Consider the following 27,802-nt stretch of genomic DNA (forward strand, 5'->3'; position numbering starts at 1 on the left):
TTATTTATTCAGTGTATGTATTTTGAAATTATGCTTAAATAATCGCTGGAATAGCAATTTAATCGATATATTCTTCCATTACGTTTAATTTTACTTGAACGTTAGCACCAGATGAAAACCGCCCCTCATTAATAAGTTGTGGTCACGTGGGTGGGTGGCTCGCGCAAGCTCTGCCGCACACCTCGTAGTTTGGTTCTATCGCAGATGACGCAGTAAGGTCCAGCGAAGATGGCTCCCTTTCCGGATGAGGTGGACGTTTTTACTGGCCCACACTGGCGAATGAAGCAGCTGGTGGGTCTGTACTGCGACAAGGTGCGTATACACAGCTCCAGTCAGTTTCTAAGAACAACAAGCAAACGGCCTGCGGTTCAAAAAGGAGTGTTCGCCAGCTAGCACGCTAGCTAGCTGCTGTTAGCTGGTTTGTTTGGCAGTGAGTGTTGAGACGGAGTAGATGAAATGCTCCCGGGTAGTCTCGGGACTGCTTCGCCGTTGTTCGGTTGATATGTTGTTGGACTAACATCTGACCTTCTATTACTTTAAATTCTGCGTAACAAATTGTTTGTACCTTTTCAGCACAACTGAAAGGCAGCTTCGTATTTGGTTAGCCTACGTGCAGTATGTTTGTTATGCAACACGTTCTAAGTGTGACACGCACGCCTTAGTGTTTCATCAGGCAGGGTACTCATAATAATGGGATTTGAAAGAGGCTTCCTGTCACAGCCTACAATAGGTGTCAGATAAGCTCAATTAGGACACTAGCTAATGCACTGTTAACCTGAACAGCCGTGGTTACAAAATACTGCACAGCTGTCATGTTATACATGTTTTGCAAAGCATCCGTTACCATAATATAATTCGAGCAATAGGAATTTGAGCTAATGCCAGTTCCAGTGTAAAAATAAAACAGCTTTTCTTTTGAATTATTGACTCAGGCACGTCTCTCCTCCACAGCTGTCCAAGACAAACTTCTCCAACAACAATGACTTCCGCTCCTTTCTTCAGTCCCTGTGCGCCACCTTCAAGGAGTTCAAGATGCACGAGCAAATTGAAAACGAGTACATCATCGGTCTGTTGCAGCAGCGCTGCTGCACGGTCTACAACGTGCATTCTGACAACAAGCTGTCGGAGATGCTGTCTCTCTTTGAAAAAGGACTGCAAAGCGTTAAGGTGAATCTGCATTCAAAACCACCTAAACCAGCTCAATGTCGTCATGCCCTGGCCGTAATTTGCACCTGCTGTGCTTTTTAACAATGGACCCGCAGACAAATACCAGGGTTATACCATAGAGGGAGACCATAAAGTGCATGTGCTTCTCCACCGATGGTTGGTAAACAGCGTGTCATTAAATTGACTGTTATGTTTACCACACAACATCAAACAACAACATCAGACCTGTTATTTAATTTTTTTTTACTTATGCATGCAATTTTTTGAAAATGTGTACTGTTTCTACTCAAAGTACTGTTTAGTTTATATTATGGGAATTTTAGCATCTGCTATAATCAAAAGTCAAAACTATTTAATTGCATTTCTAATAAATAGCTAGACTTAAAGAGACTAAACATTTTTTGTCTCAGGATTTAAAAAAAACAATTTATAAAAGACATTCTGAGTAAATGTTGTTTTGTTAATTTGACCTTCCCCTTTGCCCAGCTGCTTAAACAAAAATCTAATTCTGGGTCAGATTGAGATCTGGCTTCCCTTTGAAAATATGTTTTCTTGGGAGACAAACAATAGTGCTCTGATATATTTATAAATATTTGAAATGTGTTCAATTTCCCTCTTTTTAAAGACAGAAAGTTTGGAACATTGGGTCACGGGGAGGTTAAACCATAATAATCCAGCTTTACAAACCTAAAAATAGCAACAGTGTAACAAAAATATTGCTACGTCTCAGCTAAAAATCCTTACTTGTGAAAATATCAAGTCTGCAACTTGCCTTTTGTCAGTTCTGATTCAAAACGTAATGAAACAACTCTAATAACTCATAATTCTAATGAAATAACTGGACTTAAGGAGACAAACATTTTTTTGTCTCGGGATTAAAAAAAAAAAACAATTTAAAAAAAAGACATTCTGAGTAAATGTTGTTTTGTAAATCTGACCTTCTGCTTTGCCTTCACTTTGTGGTCTTTATTTATTCATTTGTTTAAAAAAGCCCATTACATGTGGAGTAAGTAAGTTTAGTTGAGGATTAAAAAAAATAAAATAACGATTTGATTTTCTGATTTTTAGAGTGAATATGAACAGCTCAACTATGCCCAGCAGCTGAAGGAAAGACTGGAAGCTTTCACGCAAGATTTTCTGCCACACATGAAGGAAGAAGAGGAGGTATAAAACACTCAGATTTATTATCATTATTAAAGACATCTCTAATAATTGGAAAGCCTTATCATTTTAATATTGTAGATTTTAGCCTGAATCTAACTCGGAGTGTTAATCTGTTGCAAGTCATTCTTACACTAGAAGTGTGTTGCAGGTGTTTCAGCCTATGCTCATGCAGTACTTCACATACGAGGAGCTGAAGGACATTAAGAAGCAGGTGATAGCGCAGCACTGCAACCAGCAGCAGCCGGACTGCGCTGCCGAGGTGCTGAAGGGCTTCAGCTTGTGGACCCAGGCTGAGGAGCTGCAAAAGGCTTTTAAATATGCTGATCACGAGAAGACAGATTATGGTAAGTGTATTCTTTTAAAAATATGTTACATTTTCTTTACATGCTCACTCTTAAGTTTTTTTGTTGTTGTTGTTGTTTGTCCAGATCTGGAACAAAGAAGGAGTTCTTCTTCAGCCCACGTCTCCCAGCTTCCTGCAGAAATCATGCTGAGGCTTTTCCATTACTTGGGCCCCGTGGATCTGTGCCGCTGCAGTCAAGTGTGCAGCGCGTGGTCAGACTTGGTCAAGACCGGCTCGTTGTGGAGGCACCTGTATCCTGTCCGCTGGGCCAGAGGTATGCTTTAGTTTTAAAGTAAACCAAATTTGCTTCCTTAATTTAAGGAAGCTATGAGTATGTCGAGCTTCTAAAATATTTATTAAAGGGATGAATTATTGTGCCCCACGAGGCAGTTCAGTTTTACTGTATTTATTTATTGCAGACAAAATCAATTTTATTGCCAGTTACAGACACTATAGTTTGGTTAAGGAAAGTCAGTACAGATTCCTCTTGGTCAAAGTCTTCTCATGACTCTAGAGCAGGGGTCTGCAACCCGTTACTCCAGAGCCACAAGTGGCTCTTTGGACCCTCTGCAATAGCTAAAAATGATAAAGAACAAACAATTGTTTTTAAAGATAGATGTAAAGCAAATGTAAATCAGTTTTTATAGACAAATTGCATTAAATTTCCACAACAAAATGACACAAAATGTACATCTTAGATCTATTTTTCTTGTCATTAGGTGGCAACTATATCATATTTACTGCAAATGTCATCATAAAAATGTACTTTTCTTTATCTTAAAATAAAGAAAAGTGTTTCTTTAAAAATTACACTTTCGTCTGAATTTATTTTTCAAAATTTGTATTTTTCTTTCTTCATGTAACATTTGTGGCTCTAAATGACTCTAAATTGTGTTTTTTGGATTGTAAATGTTGCAGACCCCTGATCTAAAGCTAAACAGGCTAAAATGCAGCACCACTTATACAAACACTGAGTAATGTATTATTCAGATGAACCAATAACTAATAATTCCTCATTGTTGTTATGTTATGGTTTTTGTCTTATGTTGTCTTCTTTAACTTTGGTTTCATTGTTAGCACGTTCTTAAAGCTTTTAGATGTTAACGCTGAGAGAGAGATATTGTTTTGATGGGTTTTTTTCTATAGGTTTGGCATTTGTTATATAATCTCTAAACAGAGCTTTGAACAATGAACGCAAACGTCTGTGATCGAGGCAACAGAAATGATTAAACAGGCGGTTTCTGTTTTCTTCAAGAAAAAAAAAAAGGAAGAAACGGTTTCATCTCTGTGGTGTGCACCTGTGTCTTTTTCTTCAGGTGATTATTACAGCGGCCCTCCAGGGGATCTCGACCAGGAGCCAGACGACGACTGGGTGAAGAGCCGGCAGAACGAGGGCCGCGCTTACCAGGAATGGGATGAAGATGCTGACGTTGATGAGTCAGGTGAGGTTTGGTTTTCAGCTAGTTTTCATCACTGTGGGGAAGAGTAAACGGTATCACCAGATGTGGCATCTCCAGTTGAAGCTGAACTGACTCGTAGGGTTGGAAATGTTTGGTTTGAATCATTACCTGCATCTCCCGTGTCTTCCCAGACGCCTCCGGTCACACTGAAGGCTCCCTCGCTATCAGCACGGCTCAGAGGGAGAAACGGCTCCTAAACGGGATCATCCAGCACCTTCTTCCCACTGTGGGTTCTTCTGTCAAGTCCATGATTCTTGCCTATAGTTCTACAGTTTCAAGCAAAATGGTATGTGGCACAAGACTTTTTTAAATTATTATTATCTTGGAACTTAACGGTGTTTCCAACTAAACATCCTCTGAAAGTTCTGCTCCGTTTTATTCGCAGGTTCGTCAAATTCTCAGCCTTTGCCCCAACATCACTCATCTGGACCTGACCCAGACTGATGTTACTGATTTTGCTTTTGACAGGTAAAACCTCAAACTGGGTGCTCTTTTCAAAAACATATTCTGAATAATAGAAAAAGAAAATGACATACCCTCTCCTTTAAGGATCCACATTATTGATTAAAGAGTTAATCTGAAGTTGACTGATCTTATCGATTAACTAACAATTTATTGATGGGAGCTGCCTTTTTTTTTTGAAAACCTGAGAGGGCCAACTGTCTTTCTATAACATAAAAAGCTGCGTTCTTCATGATATGTTGAATTAAAAAAAATAAGTATAAATTTAGCATTATTTTGTGTCAGCTACTATTAACAGCTGACACAATTTAAATTAGTTTTTCCCATTACCATTGGGATATAATCTTTATAGTCTGATAACTACATCTCTTAAAAGATGTAGTTTTATACACATTATACACATACATCATGGGTTGATGGCATAAATACCTTCCATTCCTGTGACTCCAATACACATTTTTTTACTGAATTATAGTCTTTGAACTAAATTATGACAATTATTATTTATTAAGAGAATTATAACATTGTATAGGTAATATTATAACAAATAGTATCATAATAAATATAAAATATATTACCCTTTTTGATGTACATTTTAAGAAAAATTCAGCGAATGCTCAAATGAGACAACGGTACGGATTGCGCAGTCAAACCGTTTCTCGTATGGACACCGCCATCTTTATTCCTGTATCAACTGGCTCCTCTTAAGGATGACCAGCTGCACCCTCTTCTGGATGGAAGTCAAACTACAGTACTAAGATGTTATTAATTGATAGGAACTCCTTTTAATCTAAAACCATTAATCACAAATTATTATTTTTTTGCATCAGTTGTCTGCTTGGTGAGATTGTTGCTAAAATGATCATAGAGCTCAATACTCACAGTGTTGTTTCCTGTCTATCCTCTATCAGCTGGTCCTCTCTTGGAGCTTGCCGCTCTCTGGAGCACCTGGATTTGTCGGGGTGCGAGAAGATCACCGATCACACCCTGAAGAGACTGTCTGTGGGTCTGGGCGACCCTACGTCCTCTGTCAGTTCGGACAAACACTCAGAGCGACGAGCCAAGCTGCTCAAAAGCTGCCCTGTGCCCATTACACTAGTGGAGGAGAGAAACCTGCACGTGGTTGGGCGAAGGCAGCAGGCCATCATTTTCAAACACGCCACCGGTCGCTGGGGCGCTGCCTGCATCCCAACTCACGTCTGGGTCCTGGACACTTCCAACCTCGCTGACATCGAAGACGCCGCAGAGTGGAGTCATCGCAGCGGGATGCCGTTCTCCGAAAGCTTGGCGGAGACGACGCAGCTCGTGGGAGGCTCGTGCTGCTGCAAGAGGAGGAGGAAGCACAGGACCCGCTCGGATTCATCCTATCTGCATCAGCAATACGCCATATCTGGGGAAATGTTTTGCGGTCACTCCACCTGCTGCTCAAGCGAGAAGGCCCTCAGGACTTTTACTGGGCCCCAAAGCGAGTCGGGCACCACCAGAACCAGCACTGCAGAATTGCGGACTAAATGCTCCCCAATAGGGCAGCAGCAGTGTCTGGAGCCCGAGAACAGGACTAACTGCTCAAAGGCAAAACGATCACTCAAGTTTCTCAGCCTCTCTGGATGCTACCAGATCACTGACCTGGGCTTAAGGTAATGATCACACTTTGATTCAAACGGATAAAAAAATATTTACTTAGACTTCATTCTACCAGGATAAAATCCCATTGAGATTAAAACCCTTTTTCAATAGACTCGAAGTGAAATATGTTTCACTTGAAAAGTAATTATTTCCTGCTCAAATTTACTTTCTATATGAAGATTGAAATGTTAAATTAAGGAGCTGCAGTGAAATTCTTTATTCTTTAGTCTTTTCATAGCACAGATAAAGTTTTAAAACATTCAGCAATACTTTTTTAGTGATTCAAAAGAAAAAATATTGAAATAAGCTATGCCACTTATTGAGTAAACTTTTCTATACAAAAATATACAGCTTGGATCCAATCAGGTCTCTTGCAGTGAAATTTACAAGTTTTTATAATTTAAAAAAAATAATTTATTATTTAATCATATTATGACATTTATTTATTAATTAGTTTATCTATTTTCCATGTCTAGATGAGTCTTGAAAATGGATAACTTTTTTTTAAAAAGAAATTTGATTTTCCACACATTTTCCTTATTATATTCTAAAGGATGAACCTCAACTAATACCTAACAAATTCAGGGTTCACAAAGATAAGAACAAATTTACAAATTTAAAACTTTTAAAAAAATTGTTAAATCACATGTTGAATTGAAAGTTTTACTAATCTGTACTTTTCACTTACTGACTAGCTGCACCTGTATTAGGAATTCAGAAAACTGTCTTTTTTTTGCAAACCACTTAGTTAATAGAAATCCTTACTTTTCAGGTTGAACTGGACCGGATTGAAAACTTGGTCTAAAATGCCAAAGAAAGTACTACTGGAGCATTTATAAGAGTTTTTGCTAAACAAAATGAAGGCAACATTTGTTGTGAAATCTTTTAAGGCAGGTTTCAGAAACTTTGCTTTAAAGAGTCAAGCAAGTTTATACTTATTATATTGTATTGACATGAAAATAATAATAATAAAAAAAACCTAAGATGAATGTGTAAGAACCCTGACTCATCGGTCCTAAATAATGCATTTGTTAATGAAATATTGTTAATCAGTGGGAATAATGAACAGTGCAGCTCCTATTAGTCTAAGTCTGGATTAACCATGCCCATTTATTTGCCTGAGCTGTAAGTCTGCATTACTCGTTACCTTTAACGAGGTGGCATTCCCCTCTTGTATTTCAGGGCGTTATCTCAGCGTGGAGGGCTTCCTGTCCTGGAGCATCTCAACTTGTCTGGCTGCCTCTTCATCACTGAGGTGGGGCTGCAGGAGCTGGTGTCAGCCTGTCCTTCCCTCAATGATGAACACTTCTATTACTGCGACAACATTAATGGTAACACAAGCCAAAGTGCCGGAGGTTGTTTTACATTTCTGCCTTCCACAAAATCCTTCATGTTTGTGTGATCTAGGAAGTGCCTTGATGAAGACCTTTGTCTCTGTTAAAGTGTAATATTTTTATGATGACTGTAAATGATTTGCCAGTAGACCTATAACAGTGTGCAGCAGCTGTTACAGACAGGTAAGTATGAATTATGCTAGTGTCTGCCACACAGGCCTATGAGATGAGATGTGTTACAAGTTCAAAGTGTAGAAATATTAGTGATGCAAGACATCCATTAATGACTTAATCTAAAGCTGATTGATCTTATCAATAGACAAACAATTAATTGATATGAGGCCATTTTCTTAAAAACCTGGGTTTTCCCCTGTGAAGAAGGTTGACCGCCTTTCCATAACATAAAGGGCTAAGTTTTTTATAATATACCAAATTCCCCCCCCCCCCCCCCCCCCCCCCCCCCCCCCCACAAAAAATAAATAAAATAATAATAGTCAAATAATAAAATGTAACAGAACAGGCACAACAGCGTATTAGGGCCATTGCAGATAGGAAAAAAATGGGAGTAAATTTACACCCAAAAACTTGACATTTTGAGATTAATCTCAGACATTTTCTAGAAAAAACCTGGAAATTTCTGACTTTCAAAAGTTGCCATTTTTCAACTAACTTTTAAAACTAAAAGTTTGTCTGGAAAATTTCTGAGATTTGTTTTTGGTGGAAATGTACTTCCTTTTTTTAAATTCCTGCCTACAATGGCTCTAAGGTGCTGCTGTACAAAAGAAACCTCTCAAGTTGCTGAATGGAAAAGTTAAAGATGAAAAGAATAAAAGATGAGACAGAAAGATGTTCATACAAGGTACCTATGTTACCTGTATCTGTGGTTGTTCCACAAGAAATTCTAGACTGAGAGCTGTTTCTGTGATAACTTAAGGAGGTTGTTGAATGTTTATATTTCAAAACAGAAGCACGTAAAGTTAATTTTGCGTCCTACACCGGACTCTGTTCGGGCCGTTTTTCTTTCCCATTCTGGTATGCCACCGCCTTCTTTGTTTCTGTATTAACTGATTCCGCTTAAGGGTGATCAGTGGTGCCCTCTTCTGGACTGCTGCCGAACAACACAAAAAAAGGTCTTAAGTAGGCGCTATTAATCAATTGGAATTCATTTTAATTTAATAAACTATTAACTGTCAATTAATTGTACGTCGATTGCTTGCATCCCTAATAGATTTATTTTTTTTGTAGCACAGTATTTGCCTCTTCTTGTCCTGATGTGTTTATCAGTAAGTAATCAACACGTGACTGTTCTCTGCAGGTCCTCATGCAGACACAGCCAGCGGTTGCCAGAACCTGCAGTGTGGTTTCCGAGCCTGCTGTCGCTCCGGAGAGTGATTCCCGTCTACCAACGCTCCCCTAAAAATGTCACTTCTCCCTATTGTTGCACTTTATCCTGGGAAATACCATTTGCTGTATTTTGTCACTTAAAAAGTGTTTCTTGATGAAACTGTAATTTTTGCTCCAGCTGTTTCCCTACTTATTTAGTGGAGATAACCATTTAGAAAGAATAAATAAATAACGGGGTGAAAGAGTACATGTTGGTTCCTTTGGCTTTGAAAAAGTGAGACAGAAAAGTTTTACACAATTGGGGTTTTTTTTTTGTAGATAAAAGCTGACTGTTCCCTAATGTTTGTGCATACAACTTCTAACAACCACCATCCTTTCATCCCTTTGCAGTTGATGCTGGTGCAGAACATGTTTACGTTACTTGAGGCCTGAGTTCTGATATTTTCCAGAATCAGGCACCTTCTGAATAGATCTACAGGATAAACACAAAAAGTATGATTTTGGATCCAGGCAGCAAAGACATAGGAACAGGCACATGATGTTGCCATATGTTTTGGTTTTGGTTATGATCTTTACCATTCTGCCCTTTCAGCTCTCCCTTAAAGGCTTTTGTTCGTTTTCCCCTTTTCTTTATCCACTCCAGTGGATAAAAAAGAACAAATGTTAATATGAGATGATCACCGCCATGTTGGAGGGCTCTGTTGTGTACATAACTGCTTTATCATTCTGCAGCAGGATTTACTTTCTGGTTCTACAGTCTTGCATGAGATCTGTTGAAATTGTAAACTGGTAATAAAACTTTAGGCACTGCAGTCTGTCTACCTTTTTGTGTACAAACATACATTTTATTTTCAAATGCGTTTCCCTACTGCTATTCCAATTCAAGGCATATAAATATTTCTAAGCACAATATATTTATACCATGTTGACAGATGCACAATAATTAGGTAAAAAGTCATACATTTTCTTAACAAAAAAGCAACAGTGAAACGAGTGTACTGTTCAGTCTTTGTCATGTGCGGACGAGTGAGGCGAGGTACACCCACACAGACAGCACGTTGTTGGGATAAGGATGTATGTACACGGCCAGTGCAAACTCCACAGTAGCTGAGTGAATATTGTGAACCCCAGTGCTGTGAACTGCCTCTATGATTGGTCCGACCTCAGAAAACGGCAGATGGAGGGGGAATCCTGAGATCTGAAAAGATGGGGATCTGCAGTCATTTTTAGATAACTTTCTCCAAATAAAGTGACATCTGATGCCAGTTTCCACAGAGAACATTGAAGAGATGACTCAAAAAATAGGAAGCGGTGTTAACTGCAAATCATTGCATAATGTCCTTTTATGGAAATTGATCAGTACTGAAGGGTCTCAAAGTTTTCCGACTCACCCTGTAGTCTCCGAGGAGGTTCTGCAGCTCGACCCGGTGGCCCTCCGCTACATTCTGACCACGACTCAGCTCAAGTTTGGGCAGAAACTGTTTCAGGGTGGTGTTGCAGTACCGGTTCCAGCGAGTTGGGTGACGAGGGCGCCACTCCATAATCTTCTCCTTTAGTATCTTCTCAACTCTATCCAGAATTAAATGTTAAAGTGTAATTTAAAAAAAAAGTGTTTATAGTTGAACACTCTGGATCAGTACAGAGATAACTCCGCTGCATTTATTCCGGTAACTAACCTGTCCTGAAGCTCTGCTGCAGCTGCTTTGTCTGTTTGGCGGTACACTAACTCCTCTGGCTGTGAGAGGAAAAATAGTTCGTGAGAACCGGGCACCTGCAGGTTCTAGCAAGTCACACTTAAGACTTTTTAAAGCCATTTTAATTTCAGCTTGGATGAAATTTAAGACCGAAAAAACTAAACACGGGGAATGACGCTGGCAACAGAAGTGAGCCAACGGCAAAAACAAAGATCGTCCACCCAACTGGTTGTACATTTGCACTTAGCCATGATAGCTAATTAGCTAGCTAACAAGGGTATTTTAGCAGCTAGTTACCAACCGCCTTTAATCAGAATGTACTGAAGATGTTTGCGCAAGAATCAAGCTTTTGCTTGACAGAAAAGTCCCGCAAGACAAAAATAAAACTACATACAAGCCCGAATAGTCTTGCTACAACAAAATTTAACACTTGTAATTAATGCATTTGAGGTCAACTTACATTTTCTCAATGAATCTAAGACATTTTAGGGATGCACAGGCACTCTAGAGAAAATGAAAATATAGATGTTTATAGACAGTATTTTGCATTTACCTGTACACTAGACAGCCCCGGGTGGGAGAAGGAGCGGGAGAAAAACGGTTTCCACATTTTGGCCTTAGTGATGTCAAAGTTGGTGTGTAATGGTGAAGGATTTTTCTGAATGTTGAACCAAACCTAAGCAACATGCACCCCCAAAAATCTTGTTATAGAGGAAGGCGACATCAACAAAGACTGTATCATGTCACATATAACTGCTCATTTTTCACTCACGTTGTCAGAATTAACCAAGCAGCCGACGGTTTGCAGAGGGCAGAAAGCGTCGCCCTTCTCATAGAACTGCCCGCTGCTGGGGTTCCAGATGAAGTAGCCACTCTGCTCATGGGTCAGAACATATGCTGTTGGTCCCTGTGAAAAATCCACATGTCTGAAAGGTGCTCCCAAACAGTTCTTTCTCTGCTCTTGGAGGTTTTTGAAATGGCCAATTTTCCAGAGACCAAAAAAACCATCTGTGTGTTTTCTTTTTTTAAGCACATGGGCTGTTTTTAGAAACAGTTGAGACCCAAATGGAAGAATAAAGACATGAAAAAATTAATTTTGCATAATAGGTCCCCCTTTATATTTGATCAACTTTAAAACAGAACGTCTGGTAACGTAGTTTTATTGTGATTGTGCTTGGCAAAAACCCCCAACAAAAATAGAAGGTTTTGTTCAATCCCTTGTGGAAGCAAATTTCAACCAAAGTTTCTTCCACCAGAGCTGTGGATCACTGCAGCTCCTCCAGAGTTAAAACATGGCACTCATGCCTGCTTCTAAACTTAATTTATCATTTCAGGTGGGTGACCCTGTCTTGGAAGGTTTGCAGGTTCAGGTTTAACAAGTAAAGCTCATCTACCTCTGGTATGGCTGTGCCAATTATGAGCCACGCTTTCTTTCCCAAAAAAAGAAAGTAGTTGCACAACAATACAGCGTGTTCCTGCTCATCTCCTGCCAGTAGAGTCAGGAATTGCTGAGAACAAACAGAAGATACATGTGTAAGTACAGCACTCGTTCTGTTTCCACATCTTACAGAGGTTTCACTCACGTCACATGTGCTCAATAAGTCACAGGTTGCAGAGAAGGAAACCTGATCTGGCAAAGAAGGGATCAGGGAGACATATTGGGCAACAAGGCTCTGCGAGGGGACAGAAGAGGTATCAAGTCAGCTGGTCCACTAAAAGTGAAACCTGGCATCACTCAGTGTTCAGCATAATCGCACCGACCGTGGCTTCCTGAGGGTTGTTAGGAAATGCATCCAGAAACTCCTGCGGGGGGTTGAGCGGTCGGACGTAACGAGTGATGAAGACCGTCTTTCCGCTGAGGTCGATGACCGTGGTGATGCAGGGTCGGTCCGGATAGCCTCCGGCTGCGTGTTTCTCAAACTTCTCTGAAGCCTGCAGTAAGCGCTCATCCTCCTGACTGTTGAACTGCATCAAAGTCACTTCAGATTAACACAGAGTGTCTTTATGGAAACATTTTTACCTGATGCACAAGTCTGCACAAATGATGATAAAATAGAGTAAAAGAAAACAATAGAATGTTACCTCTGCTTCCTTTATCTACAGCGCGAAGAAGAGCAAAAGCCAATACATAAAAGAAGATAAGGACAAATTACTGAAGTGATATGACACCACCTACTTTTAGCTAAACAGTCTGAAACAAGAAGAAAAAGGAATACAAAACCTAATAAATACATGAAAAGGAAAGATAAAAATATATATATAATGTAAAGATATAGTGAAAGGTTTTTATAACTTTGAAACTTTTCAAACTGTGACACTGCAGCCACAATGTGACTGTGTTGTATTTTAACCACCACAAAATAGAATATAAATGTGAAGTGGAAAGAAAATAAATCATGTATATTTTAAAGTGTAGCCTGCATTTACATTCAGTCAAATTTACTGTTACCCTTAAATTTAAAAAAAGTACAACTGAGTAGGGGCGGGCGATATGGGCCTAAATTTTAATTGTGATATTTTGTGTTAGAACTGTGACAACAAACTGACAATAAGAACTACTTATTATTTATCTTTTATGGCAGTGATGGTATAACATAGCCATTGATGTATATATTTATAATATATCAATGACACAGCATAATGGCATCACAAGCACAATTTGTAATACACTCAGTCATATTTTCAAATTAATATTTATTGATACTATCATTGTACAAACAGTAGAGAAAATAGTGAAACTAACAACTCTGAAAATACGGACAGTTTTAGGGGGCTTTAAATGTTAATCAGAATTTATTGTGACAAAGACGAATCAGAATCCTTATCATGTGAGGAAATTTAACCCAATCAATGCCCACCCCTACAACTTAATGTCTTTAGAAGCCACTTCATAGGTAAGTAGACTCAACATTTTTTTAGAAAGGTATTTCAGGTCAGGGATAAAGTTAAAAGCAGGTTTTGGTGAAACGATATCTCAGGCTTTGAACTGCTCACAGAACACTGTAATCTACTACTCCTCTTCCACAAGATAAAACTGAGATAAAATACTTTGACGCTTGTGGTTGTAATGAGATACAATTTGAAAAAGTTCAAGGGGTATAAATATTTTGCAAGTTAGTCTAAACCTGAATCAAAAGAAGTCAAAACAGCGCTGCGGACATGGACACTGGAAAAAAACCCCCAAAAAACCCGGACAGGACCCCTCCTGAATGTGAGACTGGGTTACCTTCTGTCTAACAGACTCTCCAGGCATCAGCTGAGGTTCTACAGTGATGAAGAGCCGTATGAACGTCCCGCCCTGTGTGCTCCGCCACTGATCATAAACGCTGGTGCTGCCGTGCTCCCTGCTGTACCCCAGCAGCACGGCTGGCGTGTTCACTTTGAACGCACCGTCAATCTGCCGGGGCAAAGCGAGAAATGTCGATCACTTGGGAAAATGTCTGCTTATACAAACAACGCAGCGGAGTCTTTACCTTTGACTGAGAGTAAATGGTGCTGAAGGGAATCTTTACCGAGCCCAACCAGTGCTTCTCTATCTGCGTGTGAATGGACGTCGCCCTCGATTTGTCGCTCTGCGCGGCAAAGTTACAGTTGTTATAACTGACACGGCTGTTTCGGATGTAAAAATGTGATTTCAATCGTAGACGGATCTTTACCGGTCCAGTCTCATACAGCACTTCATCAAATATGTTGATGAAGACTTCATCTTTGACAGACTGCAAACTGCCAGTGCTGTAGTCCCCATTTGGAGCGCTGCGGAGAAGACGTTTGAAAAGGAACACCCACTGCTTGACTGACTAGTTAGCGTTCCAGGAATTTTCTCAGGATTCAGGAAATCGTAATGTAAACACAAAATGAATTTTAATATATACAGTTGAACCTTCCTATAAAATACATTGAAGGTTATCGACGTAAAATGTGAACAGGACAAAAATCTGTCCCAGCTGAGTCAAACTGGATGGCTGTACTGGAGATCTACGTTTTAACTTAAAATAAAACCTCATAATAAATCACAAGAGGCAAGATAAAAAGTCTGTTACTTAAATGGCAGCTGCAGCTCCTCATTCCAGCTTGGATTCGGTCCGTCAGCTGTGGTTGTTTGGAGCACCGTGCGCTGGAAGGACACTTCCACAAACGGCCTTACTTGTACCTGTATTACACAAAGTGTACATACTTAACATTGATGCTATAGGTCACAATGTTCACACAGTGTAATGTCGGGTTGGGGTGTCCTGTACCTGGCTGAGGTACCAATCACTGCCCTGGATGGCACTCTGAGAAGACTGTCCCGGTTTACTGGAAAGCAAAAAGTGGGACGGTGTCAGGCACAGAAAACTCCACAATCCAAATACAAGTTCGACACAACGTCTTCTTGATTATTAAAAAAAAAAAAAAAAAAGGTGCTGGCGCTCACTTGCTCTGGGGTTTGCGGATCGGGATGTTGTGGGCCCGGATGACGTTAACGAGCAGTCTGATGTCCCCGTCCGACAGATTCTGCGCTGTGACTTTTTTCCTTTCTTTCCTTTGAGGTTTCAGTGGCCGTTTGGATTCAGCGAGCTTGAACAGGTTAATTCCCAGAATGCTGTCGGCAGCAAGAGACATGACGTGTGAAAACCAGACGTTTAAACTATCTTCTGGAGAAGAATAAAAATGGATGGGTGGGATTGTTGGCTACTAACAAGTACCCAGTGCACCAAGGAGACAGGCAGAGACTCCTGAGGTGAAAATTTAAGATTCTCTATTGGTTAAAGCTTAAATTGTAGCTTTACTAGAGTGTGACGAAACATATTCTGGATTTTAATTGTTGACGTTTTAAGCAAGGATATTAAAACCAACATTTTGCTGTAGATATAAATGACTTAAAAAAGGGTTCATGTGTTAGTTACCTCATTATGGTAGCAGTGATAAGATAAAACTGTTATGATTTATGAATTTTCGCTTGTGTAAAATATCAGAAAGGAGAGACATCACACACAAGTGCCATAAGATGATGTATGTCAATGTTTCAGTGCCAATTGTTACATTTTTGCACCATTTAATTGAGGTCCTTCTACATTATCTTTTCCAAATCCGTTGGAAAAATCAGAAAATTTATAAGAGGACTGAACACTGCTGGTGGTCTATAGGCACTAGAGCTTTGGTACCTGCGTTTGCAGCTAAAAAGCACACAAAGACAGGGCAGGGGGGGAAAGCAAAAAGAAAAGCATTACAAACATACCCTGAACCTGCACCACTGTAAAAATGAAGTGCAAACGAATAGCATAAACATAGAAAACACATTTTAAACATCGCAGATATAAAAAGAACAGCAAACGTATCACTGATGCACTCTTCTGCGTACAAGTTATATATTGTACAAAGCAATTTTGTTGGGAAATGTGTAAAAAGTCATGAAGTAAAGTCATCTTTTTTTTTGCGGTAGCAAAGCGGGCCAAAAAAAACAAAAAAACAATGTGAAGAAATATTTTAAAAATTGGACAAAATCAATGGTGGCACAAAAAATGGTAAACTAAAATATGAGAAAACGTTATGTTTTGAAATGTCTCCTTTACACACACCCTAAACACCTCAGAAAAAGTTAAAAAAAAATCTCTAAAAACATTTTGCCATGTTTTCTGACATTTAGCAAACAGTTTTGATTATTCTAAAACTACCAGAGAAGTTTGGTCTGAATTAATGTCAGACAGTGAGAAAAAAATATATAGATTTATTTTTATTATCTTCAGATGTCTGGTTTCAACTATAAATGATGCTTTCCAAATTTAGGTTTACAATCAAGGGATTGCACTGTATTACCAAACTGTGCAGTTTGAATATCAAGCACTTTGAAGGGCTTTATGCAGAAGTCAAGCACTTCTCAAACCTTGAAAATATCTCATTGATATTCAAGCATCTTCAAGGATTTCAAGCACCCGTACAAACCCTGTAAAAAAAAAATAGCACCTGTGTATTTTATTCATTCCCTATGAGCCAAAAGGTCAGGGATTACTAGTTAAACTTTTATAGAAAAAGAGAAATGTATGAATAAAAAAAGCTCGAGTTACATTAATTTTAAAGGGAATATCAAATGTGTCGATACTTGTGGCACCACGGATTTTGCAAAAAAAAAAAACATTTCTCAATTCACCCCATAAATTAAAGATTTTCTAGATTTTTTTTTTTAGAGCGACTGGAATGAAAAATTAACTTATTTGGGGGTTTTTTATGCATACTTATAACGTTTAGTATGAATCTGATCACAAGAGAGTGTCGTACATTTCTAAGACCGTCAAACTAATTGTTTGGATTGGTATTTTGTGGTAACAACAAATTAATCTCACTTCTTAGAACATTCTTAGAATAAAAGAGTGAACTTTGCAAGAGGAGAGGTAAAATGTCTGGTTTAATATTCACCCAATGCTTGGTATTTCTTCTTCAATCACCAGGTCGGACAGTTGGTAGTGATGTTTGGAGAGAATAAATCTGTTGATGACTGATTCTTGTATCTATGAGGCAATGGCAGCAGCAACACGGCTCATTCAACAGCACAGAAAACAAAGATAAATCTCAGTTTCTACATAAAAAAAGGCACTCAAGACACCTGCTGAAGGTATTTGGCCACAACAGCTCTGTGAGGATCCAGATGTTGCCTGGTGTCAATCGTCTCCCCCTCTTTCAATCTTTTCTCATAATCCTAAACTCATTCAAACCAAAGCAAAAGAAGAACGATTACTACAGCTCACAAATCGTCTGAGAATCCTTTTCAGAATATTCTGCGACTTGGCACGATGTTGGAAGGCTGACCTGGAAAACCTTGTCAGAGACCTCCCTCTCCAGAAGAGGGACAAATTTGTAATTGCGAAACTCGGGAGCCTCCTGGTTCCTCAGCCTGAGCAGGCGGAACCTCTTGGACCTCTCCATCTCCTCATCACTTACAAAGTTGAACTCCTCCTGCAGGTGTTCAAGGCGAAAGTAGTCGGGAGCGGTCACCTCGCCACTGGTCGCCACCTGTGAAGACAAGGCGGCTGTTCTTATCCGGGGTTTTGACTTTATCCTGGGGAAATCCAGGAAAACAATCTTGTGTGTTACGCACTTTCAGCAGGTGCATGATGGAGGTGTTCTTGGGATCGTTGGGGTCCAGTCGCGACTGTATGGCCCACTCACCGATCTTTTTCATGTCATACAATCCGGACGCCCCGATGTATGAGACAGCATCCAGATGGCCTGGCCCTCTAAGATGCGGAAATACACAATTGCTGATGTGTGGGGAAAAGTCTAGGGGTGAGATTTTTTCTGTCTAGGAGGGAGATAGGCGCACAGCAGATCGGACAGCGACACCAATCGAGTCTATCAACGTCAGCTCAGGTCCTGGGAGTAGATCTCATTTTTAATACAGATTTTATAGCTAGAGGAACTTAAAACAAAAATTCAGCATCAATGTAAAATTCCAAATATATTGAAGGGGTCATGAAATGTTTTTTGAAAAATTTACTACCAAGTCAAATTGTATTGGTTACCTTTTACTACCTGGTCTTAATTTGAGCTAATTTAATTTACTACCTTTCACCCAGAAACCCTGTTACATGAGGCAAGAAGCTTCTGACCCACTGTAACAGTTTATAAACCAGTGACCTACTTTAACACGCCTGATTAGCGCACCATTCTGTCCTAACATGCAACAAATTTAACTATTTAATTATTCAACTAGATTTTACAAATATTCTGGAAACATTTGCTACACATACAAATACGAGCAAATGTATTTGTCCTTGCCAAAGCAGACACGTTTTCATTATCCGTGTAGCAGGAATTCAACCTTACACCATCTGAGAAGCTCCTAGATCTGTGGTGTTGGTTTCAACACTTTGTTTACATTGACAATCGACCATTGTCCCCCTGTGACAGTGAGTACCTGTGCGCTCCAGCAGGATGCTGAGAAAGAGGCGGTGCGAGTGGGACACCTTCTTCCCCGACGCCCCACGACACGCAGCAAGACAGCTTTCCGGACGTCAGCAGTGTCAGTTTGTTGCTGCCATCGGACTCAAAGGAGAGCGGCACATCTGAAGACGCGCACAGAGAAAGAGGGTCGATGAAATGGCAAGAGCATGTGCCGGTAGTCCTTCATGCCTTTGAAGTTTTGCTCCCAATGAATCAAGAATGTTTTTGGCATTCTTTTTAAAGCAGCCAAGTTTAATTTTTTTATTTGAACTCGCTTTTATTTCTACTTTCGCATCTGATTATCACTACATTAGTGTTTGTTTACGGCTGTGGTTGACACAGAACCTTTACAAGATTAACAAAGTACTAAATCACAAAAACACATTTTTCATATTTCGTTTCAACTAGAGTAGAGAAGTCTAAATTTCACGATTCATTCACTTTCAAACTTCTACAGCACCACACTTGAACTAAAGAATGAACTACAGAAAACAGCTTCTACTCATTGTTTTATATAATTTATATCAGTTATTAATAATATTGTGGTGTAGTATTCCACACTCTACAGCAGGAACAAAGTAAACCTTAATATAATAAATGTTTATGTTTTGAAATGTCTTGCTTGCACACATCCTACACATGTGACTGAACTGAAATAGTTACAAAAAAAAAATCTCTGAAAAAGAGTTTTCTGGCATTTAGCAAATAGAAATAATTTTGGTAATTCTAACTGACCTACAGCAAAAAGAAATTTGCTCTAATTTAATTTCAGAGGGTGAGGAAAAAATGTGCCTGTGTGTTTCAGTGTCTTTACATATCTCGTTTCAACTGTAAACAAAGTTTTACAAAAAGTTTTTACGAAATTGTGCAGTTTGAACATCAAGCACTTTCCAAACCTTGACAACACTGAATTGAAATTCAAGCATTTTCAAGGATTTCAAGCACCTGTACAAATCATGATATTTGGAGCAGGAAAAAAGAGAAATTAGGAGTGACTTGAGACTTTTGCAGAGTACTGTCTGTTTTCCGGGTATTTTTAGTCGAAAGTAGAGTGATCTGGAAAAAAAACAAGTACCACTTCCAACTCCCTCGTGATCAAACATCACATGCTGGTTGCTGCTGAACTCAATTTCCTCTATAGGGGCTCTGCCTGTAACGACTGAAGGGTCGGGTACAGGAACAAACACCTGAACCAGCAGGGAGTATGATGACCCAATCTCCTCAAACACCTGCTCAGACACAGTACACAAACACAACCGGGTAAAACAGAAAGACCACAGCGAGTAACTGAACCGAAATATGCAGGAACAGACAGAAGAGTTTTACTGTACCTGCAGATTAATGCTGTGTGGACAGTTGAGCACCTTCAGATTGAAAATTTGTCCAAAGTGAACCCTGAAGTCGGTGCTCAGGGAGCAACTGTCTGTTCTGGAAACTTCCTTGTGGTTGTAAAGGATCTTGATGAAAAGAGAGCGCCTCGAAACATCTTCCCTGCGAGCTATTTCAGCCCTGAAAGATGATGTGGAGAACAGTAACAGGGTTGATGAAGGTTTCGCCAACTCAAATTTAAAACATTTTGAGACCATTTCTAAACATAGGGCTCCCACTGGTATTTAGAAAAAAAAAATCCATGACTCTGCATGACCTTCAATATAATTTTCCATGACCCATGCACAACAGGTACAGAAAGAAAAGTGTAAAACTGAAAGAGTAACCCCACCAGGTTGAACTACAACAAACATGTAAAAGTTTAGTGCAGGCAGACAGGGAGGAAATATAAATGACACTGTTACCGTGTTCAGAGCGTAACAGAGACAACCGTTGCTAAGACAGTTCACTATGTAGTAGCGATACTTCTTCTAATTGAGTTATTTTGTGTTGCAGGTAAGCTGGTGATGTTCATAATATATCCCATGGTATGTTATTGGGTTCTGTAAAGTACCAATTACCACATTGAGTTCCGTATTAATATTGTTTCTGTTGTAAGTTAATTTTACTTTGTGAACCACTTTTTTTTTTTCAGAATCTAAGACATTTAAAGGCCTTCATTTTAGATACATGGATTTAAGACTTTTTAAGGATACGTGGACACCCAAAATACACCATTTGGCAAATATTCTGGCATCAGGAGGATTTGATAGTTGTTACTTGAAGGTGCCTACCTGGGACATTGATCGTTGCCTGTGATGCCTCCTGATGTAGACAGCTCCGGGATCAGAATGGCCTCTCCTGGTTTCCTACGTATCCTGGAGGCTTTTTCTCTCACCCACCGCTCCAGGGAGTCAACGCCCGGCCTTTCTGGAACCTCCGGTTTCACGGGGTCTTCCTCAAATGGATCCTCTGACTCAGTCTCATCCTGATCCTGTTCTTCTTCGTCTTCTTCTTCTGTGTCATCCTGTGTTTGGCCTTTCTTTTTCTTTTTCTTCTTTCTTCGCTTGGCTTTCTGCAAACATTGAATATGAGAACATGGGCTTGAATACGAATGTGAGGCTGACAAAGTAAACAGGCTGCACTATGACTGGTAGGCACCTGCTTCTTCCTCCAGAGTTTCCAATCTTCCAGTTGCTTGTTATACTCTGCTAGCTTCTTTTGGTGCTGCTCCTCACTTTCTGCTTCCAGTTCCAAAACTTCTTTCAGGATTTCGCCTTCATACTCCCACTCATCCAAAGACCGATCTACATTCTCCCTGAAGCAGTGACATAAAAAAAATGGAAATGTGACACAAATGAACACAAAGCTCTGATAAGAAGCAGATAAGTACAAAAAGTAGTTGTTTTTACATTTTCTCATGCTATGATCACAAACTGTAAAGAATTTTATTCGGATCTTATTAGAACAAGGCAAAGTAAAATGAAAACGATGCATAATATTAGAAAAACAAATACAAATCTGAAAAGTGGATTCTTTTACTAAATAGATGGATTCTGGAGGTAACTTGTTACAATGGGTTTTATTTTGTGCCATATCTTTTTCTTTGTAACATTAGGGCGTCTGCGCTTTCTTAAAAAGTCTTAAATGCATCTAAAATTAAGGCCTTATAGTGGCTTAAATTAGTTTAAGAGCATTATTATTTTTGGTTGTTTTTTCCTTGTGGGACTGTCGTGCAGACATCTTGAAGCTATCGATAACTAGTTGCTAACATACCCTTGCTAACTAACTAGTTAGCTTTTCTGTGTCTATCATGGGTAATTGCAAAGTTTTGGCCAGTTAGCAGGACGACAATCATTTTCGCCACATCAAGCGAGGCTAGATGCATTCTCTGAAAAAATAAACAAAAAAGTTTTAAGCTTAGCAGTACACAGGTTAAGGCTGTAGACATCCATATGCAGTGTAATACACCGGAATCTCCAATATGTTTATAGCTTTTTTAGGTCTTAAATTTCATTCAAGGTGGAATTAAAATGCCTTAAAAGTCTTAAAATTCTACTTCATGAAACCTCCAGAAACCCTGAAAATGTTGAAAACCACGTGTCATTTCCCTTCCACCTCATTGTTACCCTGTACATTGTGTTGGTCCTTTGTATAAAATCCATTAAGGTTTGTGGCTGTGATGAGGAAATTATTGAAGGAGAGGGATCATTTTCACAATGAAGCAACATCAGGCAGAAACTTTAAGATTAACTAATGATGTTTTCGTTGAGAAGTCTATGAATTAAGTAGTTACCTTCTGAGAAAAAGCTTAAAAGGTGTATTGGTATACTTCTGAAACTCTCTCAGGGACTTGATCTCCTTCCACACTTTAATGATGCTCCTCAGCAGAGTCCTGTCTTTCTCCTGCTCCAAGTCGCGCAGCTGCCGAGTGTTCCTATTGTGGACGCATAGGAAAACCGGTTCGTTACGTAGTCAGGACTGTTGTACCTGCTACCGAACAGAGACCTCACCTCACTTCTAGACTGTACTCAGAAATCCTGTGCTGCAGGGCCTCGGAGGAGCCCTGCTCACCGTGGATCCTCATCATGTTCCGCAAAGCTTTCCTCAGGCCGTTCAACTACAGCAGAATGAACACAAAAAGGTACCAGATTATAAATACTGCAACAAAGCATCTTGGAACAATAGAAGCAAAATCGGGTTGGTGTGAGGACTGCTTTAATCCACTAGAGTTTACCTTCTCAGTAAGGTGCCCTGTGAGATTATTCTGTTGCCTGCTGAGGTACTGATCGTACAGCTGAGCTAGCCGCGATGCCAGGACGTGTTCGCGGCTAAAGAGAGGATGATGGGAGAAGATCAGCCCGGAGACATCAACGTCAAGCTGGTAGTCTCCCTCGGGGTCCGTGGCACCAGCAATGTACAGGTTTGCATACTGGGACTTCATAGCCTAAGACATAAATAAAAAAAACACAATTACCCATCATCCACTGTCCTGAAGGATGTGTGTTCGGTTTCTACACAATCGTTTTGTGAACATTTCAAAGATAGATAGATTTAAGTTGTTTCAGAACATCTCTTGCACAATTTATGAGCACAAATATCAATATCACAGCCTTCAGATCCTGCTGGTTTACAACTCGCAGCCTTCACTAACAGGGGGATTTCTCCTGGATAATTTCCTCCAGCGATAACTTCTGTGCTCCGGTGCTCATATATGTGTTCAAATGCATTCAGTTGAATTCGGTTAAGGCAAAAATATAGCGTAGGAAAATTCTAAACTTTGACTAGAACCTTTTGAAAAGGTTGCCAGAAAATGAGGAATAATAGGCCACAACAGTCACAAATAAACATCCCAACATCCTGGAAAAACTATAAAAATGCAAGCAAAGTCCCTCACCATGCTCTGCATCATTACCATCAACATCAGATTCTGCTAATCAACATATTTCTTGGATGGATGGGTTGGCTGTGAATGAGTGTCTGACCTTCCTGTATACAGTTTGCAGAGCAGGATCCAGCTCCTCATCCATGTGGAAAAGGGGTGGCCTTGTGGACGATTCCTTTATGGGGTCAGGCAGAGCAAGAATCTTGCCATCATCTCCAAACCATTTGCTTCCCTTCAAGGAAAGTAAAAAAAAAGGCAAGCATGAATCTAAAATTGAACACAGTTCTTTATACGAACAGTTTAGCAGATCAGCTGATGATACCTCAGCCATTTTCAAAATGCGATTCTCTGAAATGTTTTCGTTGGTCATAGATACAGCAGGCCGTTGTCCCACATAGAGGCCCTCGTCCTCCAGAAAGCGGGGCTTCATGTTTTCAGGCAGCTTGACGGAGGTTGGGACTGTAAAGATTTTTGCACAATTCCAGTTAGACCAACACTTGTGAGTCGAAGGGGGAACTGCTAAAACGTGTGCTACCTGTTAGAAAGCTCGGAGTAAACAGGAGTTCACGGTCTCGTTGGACGCGCATCTTGAGACCAACATACTCCGCTTTCCTCACTTCCACAAAGTCCTGAGGCGAATGGTCAATGACGAATAAATCGTCTTCATTTCGCACCAAAGGAGCTTCTTCACTCTTAGGCAAGGTGTAAAACAAGAGTCAGTCACTCACTACTTTCCAGCGTAATACAGTGCCTTGATATTTCTTAAACGTTTCCACATTTTTCTATGGTATATTCACAAAACTCAATTTATCTTGGGTGGTGCCACTTTGTGTTTCTGTTCATAATGTCGGACATAGGCCTGTCACAATAACAAATATTACTGAATGATAGATTATCCCTGTTTTTATTTTGATAATTACAGGCATAATTATTGAAAATGGTTGCTTTTTGAGATCATTTTGACGTAATATATTGATAATGGCGTCTCAAAGACTAATGGACTTAAAAACAAACAAAACAACCAAAAACAATAAATGAAAACAAATAATAAAAAAAACGCATACAAACCCAAACCATAAATAAATAGATAATGAAGTCTGTGTGAACAGAATTGCCCTTCAAAAATATATTTAAAGCTCATTTTAATTTATCATGCAATTAATTGATTAATTTCTTACTGCGACAAACTTAGCTGCACATTTACAAATAAAAAAAGTCGGCTCCCATCTGTTGCCCCGTCCCAGGCTCTGTTTTTCACTGGCTGTCAGTAACATGTTAGCAGTAAAGGCAGTTATCAGTTCACCCTGCATCCAGATCTGGCCTTACAAAATTCAAACACGTTAGTTTGACTCTGACTGAGATGCCGTCCGGTCCCCTCACACACTTGCAGACTCCAGTCTTCACCCCATCTCACACTAAATGTTACCTGGAACTCATTTTGGTCTTGATTATCTTCCTCTGCTTCATCCTCCTCTTCCTCCTCAGCTTCCTCTTGTCTGTTTTCATCTCTATCATCCTCCTCAACTCCATCTCTCCGTTTTTGTCTCATCCTGCTCTTACTCTCTGGCTTACTTGGCTGGTCGGGCTCATAGTTAAATGTAAAGAAATTGTATGCTTCTTCAGCAGATGGGAAGTCTTTTTCTACCTGGATTTGGAAAGGTAAAAAAAAAGCATGTGAACAAAAATATTAGTTTTAAGAGAAATATTAACGTCAGTATGCAGCTTACTCTTCCAGCCGGCTCTTGAAACTTGACTCTGGTGCGAAGGGTCAGGGGGTCGTCGTGTCTTCCTGAACTGACTGGATGAGCCTAGTAAACACTGGAAAGTTACTTCTACTGCTGTACTTTATTACATGTGCTCAGATGTCTTTCAAATCACCTCTCTATCGAATCTTGTTACGGTGTCTCTGTCTTTGAGCCGCTGGAGTCGACTGACCGGCTCACTAGAATCCTCTGAAGTTTCCTGCTGCTGAAGGCTCTCTCCCTTAGACTGCAAAGCAGCGTACATACAGTGGCGCTCACGGACTGACAGGCATATGAATGGTAATAGTCTTACATATATAAAAAAGGAAAAAGAGAAACTGAAATTTACCCTCGCTGCTCTCAGCTTCTCTTGCAAATGCCGTGTCACAAAAGTGTCTAAATGCAGAGAGCTGGAGGGCTGCTCAGATTTTACAGAGACTCCTACGAGAAACAGTAGTCAGGAGAATGTGACACTATAAATAAAGTAAGCGATAGATTGTAAATGCATTGTTCAAATTAACATTAAACTGCATAGAAAGTCTTGCAAAAATATAGGCCTTCCTTAACTATTTAAACTTTTGTCACATTATATCCACACTCACCAATTTATTTTGTTTTTTTTGGGTTTTATTTTACGGAATATGCTAAAAACAAAGTAATGTATTACTGTGAAGTTAAGAAAAATGCATAAATGGTTTTCAAACTATGAAAACTACGGCATGCATTTGTATTCATCTGTTTTTCCCTCATCCTATAAAAAATAGCTACATTCTGTCAGACTGAATTTCCAGATTTTCAGATGATTTCAGGTTTGGACTTTGACTAGCCAATAACTGATCTAAAACCAGTGGGTTAGGTAATAGCAGGGGATTTTTATCAAATACATTTTTAAAGACATATATATATAAACATATTTACAAATGGCTGTTGTCATTGTTCTCCTGTTTAATTTGCTGAAAAGCATACTCAACTCACAGTCAGGGTCAAATGTTCACACTTACTTTTTGAGTCAAAGGCTGAAAAGCTTGGAAGCTACTGATCCATACAGCTCTGGCTGTATTCCTTCCTTGTAATAGAAGTTGAAAATATTGCTTTTTATCTGGCACACAAACGTTTGACCACATTTCTCCTTTTCTAGCCTTCCTGCTGTCTGTATATTTTAGGATTCATTTTAAAAATTCTTGTTCTTTAATTTTTTCTTCACTGTTTTTATTTTTGTTGTTGTTTTATTAATATATGATTGCTTTATTGATTTTCTTTTGGTCATATTGACTTTATTATTGCATTATATGACTGCTGTTTCCTTTATTCTGTGTAGAGCATTTGGTTCTGTGGGTATTTAAAGAGCTCTATAAATAAAGCTGGTATGGTGTGGCACTTCAGAGTTAGATGCTACTTTGTGTTTGTCCGTTAGACAGTAGATACCAGTAAAAACGCATAAAAATGTGAGGCTGTAATGTGACAAAAACGGAAAAGGTTCAGAGGGGTAGACACAAACCTCTCTGAGAACCAGTTGGAGGTCTTGTAAAAACCACAGAATCATCCACCCTACTAGATGGTCCCTCATTTGGACTGTTGTACTGAGTGGGGGAAACTTCCCCAACATCCTCATCCTGGACGAAAGACTGTTCCAGCAACTAATCAACAAGAGCCACCAGTGATATTAGGCATAATGGGAGTAAAACTGAACCAACATAAAAAAAATCCCAGACAACTGGGTTGCACCTTTGTCTTCCTCTTCTCTCTCTGGGCTCTCAGTGTGCGTCTCAGAGTCTCTCCTGGGTCCTCGTCGCTGCCCACAGCTTCCTAGTGGAAGACAGCCACGCAGTTTTAGAGCAGGCAGAAACACAGAGCCCACATCCACGCTGCTATTAGCCACTAAAGCTGCAGGAAGGCTTAGGATGAAGCGAGATTGGTGTTGAAGAGCCAGCAGCACATACAGAGGAGAGCAGCAACAACCTAAAAGCTAAGCTACAACACACAAACCAACCTTCATTGCAGTCGGTTGCTTGTCCATATTGAACCTGGCAGACGGAACCAGAGCCTATCGAGTACAGTTAGATTTATCAGAGCGTTAGCAGCTCCTGTTTCTGTGCTGTAACATCTTCTTCCTTCCTTCCTTTCCTCGGGTCATGTCCTGGCTTGTTGAAAGTGACGCTTCATATTGGACTGAGAGTTAAGTATGCATGCACGCGCTTAATATTAAATACTCTGGTACGACGTTTATGCTTCATTTAACCTTAAAGGTTCAATTACTTTACCTGAATGTCGTCCTCGTTTTTGTTTTTTACCAAAGTGTCTTGCAAGGCCCGCCGTTTCTTTCGTAGTTTCTCCCGAATTTCGCTAAAAAGTTGTTTCAACACAGGAAAGTATGTTTTATTAGTAACCAAGCGTTAAAAAAAAGGTAATTCACAGATTCGCTTGTTACCCGAGCAGTCAAATGTTTACCTTGATGCAGCCATTTTTTTTCCATCAACATTTCACTAACATGTCGTGAAAACGTTACATTTATAACAGTGTAACTATGCGTATAGATGAGAGTTATCTTTTAGACGAAGATAATTTTCTGCTAATATCCGGAACTCCGTTAACGCTGCCTAGTAACGACGTAAACTACTTCTCACTCTACCACGAGCGACGTCGTGAACGCAACCTAATAGTCCACAGAGAAGGATTTCTATTGGTCGGAGTTACTGCCAATCAAATCTCTCACTTTAAAGTAACCCGCCCACTACGTGGCGCGAAGATGGACAAACGTGCAAGTTTTAAAAAAAAAAAGTATTATTATTATTATTA

General features: G+C 39.7%; 2 protein-coding genes across 4 annotated transcripts; one reads left to right on the forward strand and one right to left on the reverse strand.

Moving 5' to 3' along the window:
• Positions 1 to 148: 148 nt before the first annotated feature.
• fbxl5 (F-box and leucine rich repeat protein 5) lies at positions 149 to 9,712 on the forward strand. Its single transcript, XM_023339315.1, has 11 exons — positions 149 to 312; positions 952 to 1,167; positions 2,236 to 2,331; positions 2,480 to 2,675; positions 2,760 to 2,948; positions 3,991 to 4,116; positions 4,266 to 4,420; positions 4,520 to 4,602; positions 5,508 to 6,233; positions 7,405 to 7,553; positions 8,872 to 9,712. The coding sequence occupies exons 1-11, from the start codon at positions 229 to 231 to the stop codon at positions 8,946 to 8,948; spliced, it is 2,097 nt and encodes a 698-aa protein (XP_023195083.1). The 5' UTR covers positions 149 to 228; the 3' UTR covers positions 8,949 to 9,712.
• Positions 8,983 to 27,657, reverse strand: cc2d2a (coiled-coil and C2 domain containing 2A). 3 transcript variants are annotated; one of them, XM_023339312.1, is made up of 39 exons: positions 27,455 to 27,657; positions 27,268 to 27,349; positions 26,997 to 27,050; positions 26,732 to 26,812; positions 26,505 to 26,643; positions 25,356 to 25,447; positions 25,143 to 25,253; positions 24,992 to 25,072; positions 24,691 to 24,909; positions 23,800 to 23,956; positions 23,587 to 23,723; positions 23,365 to 23,496; positions 22,617 to 22,826; positions 22,393 to 22,499; positions 22,176 to 22,316; positions 21,041 to 21,197; positions 20,674 to 20,954; positions 19,843 to 20,020; positions 19,587 to 19,740; positions 18,486 to 18,633; positions 17,667 to 17,805; positions 17,378 to 17,581; positions 17,175 to 17,267; positions 16,988 to 17,079; positions 15,009 to 15,176; positions 14,833 to 14,890; positions 14,635 to 14,744; positions 14,251 to 14,347; positions 14,068 to 14,166; positions 13,821 to 13,991; positions 12,677 to 12,691; positions 12,356 to 12,559; positions 12,178 to 12,267; positions 11,989 to 12,102; positions 11,367 to 11,501; positions 11,148 to 11,270; positions 10,577 to 10,635; positions 10,292 to 10,469; positions 8,983 to 10,098 (listed from the first exon to the last, which is right to left on the reverse strand). In XM_023339312.1, the coding sequence occupies exons 1-39, from the start codon at positions 27,466 to 27,468 to the stop codon at positions 9,913 to 9,915; spliced, it is 5,010 nt and encodes a 1,669-aa protein (XP_023195080.1). In that variant the 5' UTR covers positions 27,469 to 27,657; the 3' UTR covers positions 8,983 to 9,912. The 3 variants fall into 3 exon arrangements, with proteins under 3 accessions (XP_023195080.1, XP_023195081.1, XP_023195082.1); XM_023339313.1 differs by lacking the exon at positions 26,997 to 27,050; XM_023339314.1 differs by lacking the exon at positions 27,455 to 27,657 and having other exon boundaries at positions 26,997 to 27,175; positions 27,268 to 27,337.
• Between the last annotated feature and the right edge of the window lie 145 nt (positions 27,658 to 27,802).

This window comes from Xiphophorus maculatus, chromosome 9 (genome assembly GCF_002775205.1).
Source record: "Xiphophorus maculatus strain JP 163 A chromosome 9, X_maculatus-5.0-male, whole genome shotgun sequence".
NCBI classification, from domain to species: Eukaryota; Metazoa; Chordata; class Actinopteri; order Cyprinodontiformes; family Poeciliidae; genus Xiphophorus; species Xiphophorus maculatus.